The sequence below is a fragment of the Rhinoraja longicauda genome, chromosome 37 (genome assembly GCF_053455715.1).
Source record: "Rhinoraja longicauda isolate Sanriku21f chromosome 37, sRhiLon1.1, whole genome shotgun sequence".
Taxonomy (NCBI): Eukaryota; Metazoa; Chordata; class Chondrichthyes; order Rajiformes; family Arhynchobatidae; genus Rhinoraja; species Rhinoraja longicauda.
Genome location: NC_135989.1, coordinates 15,028,740 through 15,036,608, shown reverse-complemented (window position 1 = coordinate 15,036,608; position 7,869 = coordinate 15,028,740). Strand labels below are relative to the sequence as shown.

Sequence of the window (7,869 nt, the reverse complement as noted above, 5' to 3'; positions counted from 1 at the left end):
CTAATCATTAAAGCGTCAGTGTCCTGTCGTGTGTTGTGACCGCTCTATAATTATGTCTCTTTATCAGATATGAACAAGGGTTTAAATAGAGCCAGCTCCGAGCAAGGAGAGCACAGACAGAGTCTCGCCCCACAGCCAGTAAGACGTGCTCCCGCTCCTGACTCACTCACTCTCTTGTTCTCTCCTTTTTCTCTCTCCTCAGACGACAGGACATGCAGAAGCTCTGGTTCACCCTGGCTGTCTGGCTGCTCATCCCAGGGTCCCAGTTGGACGTTGAAGCTCAGAATCCAAGTCTCGGTGTCAAACTCTGTGGGAGAGAGTTTATTCGGGCGGTCATTTTCACATGTGGAGGCTCCAGGTGGAAGCGGACTGAGATAAACCTGCCAGGTACGAATGAGCAATCTGTCTGTAATTCCTGGGGGTTAAAATGTCACCCAGGGATTAGGTACTATGCAAAGGGAGCCAGGTATGACACGGAAGAGACAGATTGCCTTTGATTTGCCTTTGATGCGGGATTTGAGGGGTCAGGTGGCATCTTTCCTCACGAAACGTATAAGATTATTAAGGGGTTGGACACGTTAGAGGCAGGAAACATGTTCCCAATATTGGGGGAGTCCAGAACAAGGGGCCACAGTTTAAGAATAAGGGGTAGGCCATTTAGAACGGAGATGAGGAAAAACTTTTTCAGTCAGAGAGTTGTGAATCTGTGGAATTCTCTGCCTCTGAAGGCAGTGGAGGCCAATTCTCTGAATGCATTCAAGAGAGAGGTAGATAGAGCTCTTAAGGACAGCGGAGTCAGGGGGTATGGGGAGAAGGCAGGAACGGAGTACTGATTCTGAATGATCAGCTGTGATCATATTGAATGGCGGTGCTGGCTCGAAGGGCAGAATGGCCTACTCCTGCACCTATTTTTTTCTATGTTTTCTAACAGCTCCCCCTTCCACCAGCCGAGGCAGGGTGGATTTCCCGCATTGGAACATGGAACAGTAGTGTAGGAAGGAACTGCAGATGCTGGTTTACATCGAAGATAGACACAAAAAGCTGGAGCAACTCAGCGGGACAGCACGTGACTGGCCCTTCGGCCCACAATGTCTGCACCGACCAAGATGCCAATTGAAACTAATCCCATCTGCCTACCCATGGTCTATATCCCTGCCTGTTCATGTGTCTGTCTAAATCCCTACTTAACATTGCTAATGTATCTCCTTCCACCACTTCCCTGGGCAGCAGATTCCAGGCACCTACCACTCTTTGCAGAAGAAAAACCTGCTTTGTAAATCCTTTATAAAGTTTGTAGGAAGGAACTGCAGATGTTGGTTTAAACCGAAGTTGGACACAAAATGCTGGAGTAACTCAGCGGGGCAGGTAGCATCTCTGGAGAGAAGGAATGGGTGACGTTTCGGGTCGAGACCCTTCTTCAGACTGGTTGTAATTGAATTGGCTTTGTATAAATGTAAAATGTAAAATTGTCCCCAGCGTGTGCAAAGTGTTAATGTCATGTGAGAGGGAGATACATAGATAAGGAAGTTTAAGGTGTGAAAACAGAACAAAGGGAATGGAGATCAAGGAAAATGTAGCTTAGATCATTGTTATAAAGCTTCCTTTTCTTGCCTTAAAGCTTTGCCCTCCAGTATTTGAGACTTCTACCCCCGTGACTGATAATCATCGTGATTAAATTTGTCTATATTCCCCTAGAACATGATGGACTCACTATGTGTTATGTACAGGGAGGATCTGCAGATGCTGATTTAAACTGAAGCCAAGACACAAAAAACTGGAGTGACTTAGTGGGTCAGGCAGCATCTCTAGAGAAAAAGAATGGGTGACGTTTCAGGTCGAGGCCCTTCTTCAGACCACAATGTGTATTGTCGGGCTTTGGCATATTATTAGCAGAAGCAGATGATATTGATCTTTGTAGATTTCCTGTGCCGTCTTTAGAGAAATAGCAGGTTGAAGTAACAAGTTGAGGGCTATACTACTTTCTGGGACAGGATTCAGAGAAGTACAGTTACTGTAACAACGCTGGTCTCATAACCACATCAGGATGTTCAGTTTTCTATCATGTTTAATTTGCTGAACGTAAAAACTGTGTGGGGAAAGGTGTGAAATGACATCTGATCTCACCCTTATCATTGTCACGCATAGAGACTGTGCATGTCCTAAAGCAGTGACATTTTCGGCCAACACAGCAGCTGTGGGAATCATTTGGTGAATACCTTTCAGCTTTTCAAATAAAATAAAAGGAGGCTAGACTGTAGCCTCCTCTTGCTCTGGTTTATTTTATTCACATGTTTAAACTATAATGTTTTATTCTTAATGTTTTAATGTTTTATAATTTATTCTAAATTGTTTACTGTATGTTCGTGTTGTTACTTGCGAGCGGAGCACCAAGGCACATTCTTTGGATGTGTACATACTTGGCCAAAAAACTTATTCCATTCAATTCAATTCAATTCAATTCAATTCCATTCAATTCGATTCGATTCGATTCGATTCGATTCAATTCAATTCAATTCAATTCGATTCTATTCGGCCCATCGAGTCTAGTCCAGGATCACAGGAGCTGCAAGGCAGCGGCATTACCTGTTGCATTCTACAAGCCCACACCATGGCTGTGGTACCGTATACTGCCGAGAGTCAGTACCTCTGGTAGTGCATCCGACTGTATCCGACTGCACCAGTTTGGGATAGAAGAATGGTTTCACAGACAAGAATACTGTCCTCCTGATTAAATGTTTCTGACTGCATGCCTCGTTGTCACCTTCCCCTCAGCTTACAATGAACCATTCTACATTTTCCTTGACCATCGTCCCCTTTGATCTGTCGTTTTCACACCTTACCCTTCCGTATCTCTGTGTCTCCCTCGCCCCTGACTCTCAGTCTGAAGAAGTGTCTCGACCTGAAACGTCACCCATTCCTTCTCTCCAGAGATGCTGCCCCTCCCTCTGAGTTACTCCAGCTTTTTGTGTCCATCTATGGTGTATACCTAGCCTCTGCAGTTCCTTCCCACACAATACTTTTTATTACTTTGTCCGCAGCTTTGTGGTGACTCTTTTGTGTACTTTGTATGCAAAAACAAAGATTTTCACTGTACCCAGTGTTGCCGTGCTAATTGTTTAGGTGCCAGAGCTGCCACTGGTGCCGGAGTGGCGGTTGTTAAAATTCCCCGCTGTTTATTTTGGATTTTTTTTTACAGAGGTGCTGGAGCGGTGCTCTGGTGACCTCCGGCAGCACTGCCCCCCTGAGCTGGCGACAATAAAGTATCATCACCATCATCAAACGTCACCAATCCATTACCTCCACAAATGCTGTAGGAAAAAAAACTGCAGATGCTGGTGCAAATCGAAGGTGTCACAAAATGCTGGAGTAACTCAGCGGGTCAGGCAGCATCTCTGGAGAGAAGGATTGGGTTACATTTCGGGTCGAAACCCTCCCACAGAATGCTGAACTAACTCAGCGGGTCAGGCAGCATCTGTGGAGAGAAGGAATGGGTGACGTTTCGGATCGAGACCCTTCCACAAACGTCACCCATTCCTTCTCTCCACAGATGCTGCCTGACCTGCTGAGTTACTCCAGCACTTTGCGTTTTGCTCGACTTATTGCTTTCAGTAATTTGGAGTTAATGACGTGTGGGATTAAGGTCTGTGCTCTCTCCTGCAGATATCGCTGACCCCTTTTCCCACATGCCGCAGTCCCTGGACGTGGGCAACCCCGGCGGCTGGGATCTCGCTGGCGATGCGGACATCTACGAGCCGGCCAGCTGGAGGTTCCTGCTGGGATTCGGGTACGAGACCAGGAGCCGGAGAAGCATCTCCAATGAAGTTCTGGAGGCTCTGAAGAGCGCGGATAGGAAGGGGAGGGATGTGGTGGTAGCTCTGTCTAACGCCTGCTGCAAGTGGGGGTGCACCAAGGGTGAGATCAGCTCGCTCTGCTAATACCTGCGCCCCCAACCCTCCACTCCTCCTCCTCCTGCTCCCTGATACGCGAGACTCAGAAACTGGTGGGGTCCGCGCTGACATCTTGAATGCAAGGATCCTGCTTATGAACTCCGGATCACACACACACACATGGTATGAAATGTGTGGCAACTTACGGAAAAATCAAACCTTCATGTCCAAGGGACCGGTGTCGTGAGAGTGAGTGGTGTTAGATTAATCTTTGTGTTCCTGGACTCTGCAGCCAAACACTCATTGTGTATCTGTTATGTTTCACTGCAGGAGTACAATATATATCTGCTGTACAGCTTATTTTATTAAAAAATGACTTTTGTCACCATTGACTTGAAGTTAGTCTCAATGTTAATGTCAAAGTATAAATAAGAAAATTGCTAAGTGCAGTCTCAGTCAATAACATTGACACTGACTCACACTGTCACACACACACACACACTGACACACACTGACTCACACTGACTCACACTGTCACACACACACTGACACACACTCACACACACACTGTCACACACACACTGACACACACTGACTCACACTGTCAAACACACACTGACTGACTCACACTGTCACACACACACTGACTCACACTGTCACACACACACATACTGACTGACTCACACACACACATACTGACTCACACTGTCACACACACTGACTCACACACACATTGACACACACTGACACACACTGTCACACACACACTGACACACACTCACACTGACACACACTGTCACATGCACACATACTGACACACACTCACACTGACACACAATGTCACATGCACACATACTAATACACACTGACACACTTAACTGACACACACTCACACTGACACACACTGTCACATGCACACATACTGACACACACTGACTCACACACACACTGACACACTGTCACACACACACTGACACACACTGACACACACTGTCACACACACACACACACACTGACTCACACTGTCACACACACACTGACTCACACTGTCACACAGTCCCACACACACTAACACTGTCACACAGTCCCACACACACTGACTCACTGTCACACACACTGACACACACTGTCACACACACACTGACACACACACACACAGACACACACACACTGACTCACACTGACACACACACACTGACACACACTGACTCACACTGTCACACACACACTGACACACACTGACTCACACTGACACACACTGACTCACACTGTCACAGTGCCACACACACTAACACTGTTACACAGTCCCACACATACTGACACACATTCACACACACTGACACTGTGACACAGTCTCACACACACTGACACTGTCACACAGTCCCACACACACTGACTCACACTGTCACACAGTCCCACACACACTGACTCACACTGTCACACAGTCACACACACACTGACTCACACTGTCACACAGTCCCACACACACTGACTCACACTATCACACAGTCTCACACACACTGACACTTTCTCACAGTCTCACACACTGACTCACACTGTCACACAGTCTCTCTCTCTCTCTCTCTCTCTCTCTCTCTCTCTCTCTCTCTCTCTCTCTCTCTCTCTCTCTCTCTCTCTCTCTGTTTCAAAGCTGCCAAACCTCAAACCTCACGTGATGCTTTAAAACTCAGAGCTTTCAATTTAAATCAGTTCAGAAATGACTCACCCTCAATTGTTAAAGCGACGAGCCAAATTAAAACACAATCATACACACTATATGGAGAATTTAAAACTTTAAGGCTTTAAAACAAAGGAATGCTGGAAGTTATTGATCATGCACAAACATTCAAATGTCCCCGTATCACACAAAAGCCCAGAGCTGACTCTGACCCATAACATAACAGAATATGAAACTCACTAGCTGCACAACTTTGAGCAAGTGTCTGGTTTTACACTGCTGATGTCTCATGGGATGGCATAAATAAAAGGGTTCAGCTTCTTCTGCCATATTCACATAATGCAAGCTTGTACAGTGATTAATAGCAGTAACTGGGATGTTTAGAAGGTCTTTGTTAAGGTGCCGCATGTGAAGCCACTAAAGAAGATGTGAGCCCGGAGTATCAGAGGGAAGATACTACCAGAAGATTAGCTGAATGGCATAAGGCAAAGAGTGGGAATAAAGGGATTGTTCTCTGATTGACAGCAGTGACTGGCTGTGTTCCGCAGGGGCCGGTGTGGGCCTGCTACTTTTCACGTCGTTTATTAATGATTTGGATGATGGAACTGATGGCTTTGTGGCCAAGTTTGCGAAAGATACGAAGATAGGTGGAGGGGCAGGTAGCGTAAAGGAAGAAAGGAGTCTGAAGAAGGACTTGGATAGGTTGGGAGAGTGTCATATAGTCATAGAGTGATACAGTGTGGAAACAGGCCCTTCAGCCCAACTTGCCCACACCGGCCAACGTGTCCCAGCTACACTAGTCCCACCTGCCCGCGTTTGGCGCATATCCCTCCAAACCTATCCTATCCATGTACTTATCTAACTGTTTCTTAAATGTTGGGATAGTCCCTGCCTCAACTACATCCTCTGGCAGCTTGTTCCAAACACCCACCACCCTTTGTGTGAAAACGTTACCCCTCAGATTCCTATTAAATCTTTTCCCCATCACCTTAAACCTATGTCCTCTGATCCTCGATTCACCTACTCTGGGCAAAAAAGTAGCAGATGGTATACAGAGTGGCAACGAGTGTGGTCATGCACTATGGTAATAATAAGTAGGAATCAAGGCAGCGACTGTTTTCTAACTGAGGAGAGGATTCAGAAATTGGAAGTGCAAAGGGACAAAAATAGAAAATTCGGGGACTCATCAGCAGATCAGGCACGATCCATGGAAGGAAAACCAGTGAATATTCTGGGCCTGGGATCCTTCATCAGAACTGGTCTCCTTAATCTAGGGTTCTACAGCCACTGGCTGCCTGTCTATCTGATAAACGGCAAGGTAAGGCTCTCATGAAACATATCAATGGAGCCAGCACACATACAGTCCCATTCAGAAAGTATTCAGACCCCTATTACTTTGCAAAAACTTCTAAATAATAATAATAATAATAATAATAATAATAATAATAATAATAATAATAATAATAATAATAATAATAATAATAATAATAATAATAATAATAATAATAATAATAATAATAATAATAATAATAATAATAATAATAATAATAATAATAATAATAATATTCATTTATTGTCATTGCAACGAGTGGGGTATTGTGTGTAGATTGATGATTAAAAAAAAGAGTTTAATCCATTTTAAAATAAGGCTGTAACGTAGCAAAATGTGGAAAAAGTGAAGGGGTCTGAATACTTTCTGAATGCACTGTAAGTCACGTTACTTTCTTCCTGGAAGTTTTGGCCGCAGACTTGTTTGCTGACACTTGGCAATCAAATTTTGAGGAAGGAAATGAAATCCATGCCATAAGGTTCACAAGGGTTAGTGTGCAGGAAGGAACTGCAGATGCTGGTTTACACTGAAGACAGACACAAAAAGCTTGAGTAACTCAGCGGGTCAGACAGCATCTCTGGAGAAAGGGAAAAGGGTCGAAACGTCTCGACCTGAAACATCACCTATTCCTTTTCTCCAGCGATGCTGTCTGACCCACTGAGTTAAGGGCCTGTCCCACGATTTTTCAGGCGACTGCGCACGACTGTCATAGTCGTAGCAGGTCGCCGAAAAACCGGCAACTGGACCCCCCCACGACAATGTCTACGACAAGCTACAACAACCTACCACCTAGTTGACGTCAAGCTACGGCAAGCTACCGACAACCGGCGACCTAATCGTCGCGAGTAGGATGTCCATCTACGACCGCGCCTACGACAACCTAAAACCACACAGGCGACAACCTACGACAATCGAAGTCAACCTACGTCCAGCCGTGACAAGCTCCGACAAGCTACGACAAGCTACGACCCTGT

At 45.5% G+C, this 7,869-nt stretch overlaps 1 protein-coding gene across 1 annotated transcript; it reads left to right on the top strand.

Annotated features, from left to right (window-relative positions):
• Nucleotides 1-212: 212 nt before the first annotated feature.
• rln3a (relaxin 3a) lies at nucleotides 213-3,935 on the top strand. Its single transcript, XM_078429311.1, has 2 exons — nucleotides 213-387; nucleotides 3,661-3,935. The coding sequence occupies exons 1-2, from the start codon at nucleotides 213-215 to the stop codon at nucleotides 3,933-3,935; spliced, it is 450 nt and encodes a 149-aa protein (XP_078285437.1).
• The last annotated feature ends 3,934 nt before the right edge of the window (nucleotides 3,936-7,869 follow it).

Bases quoted from the DNA above. Each gene is read 5' to 3' on its own strand.
- rln3a (XM_078429311.1), top strand. From the start codon at position 213: ATGCAGAAGCTCTGGTTCACCCTGGCTGTCTGGCTGCTCATCCCAGGG. The intron at 388-3,660 runs GTACGAATGAGC...TCTCTCCTGCAG, and splicing joins GACTGAGATAAACCTGCCAG to ATATCGCTGACCCCTTTTCC.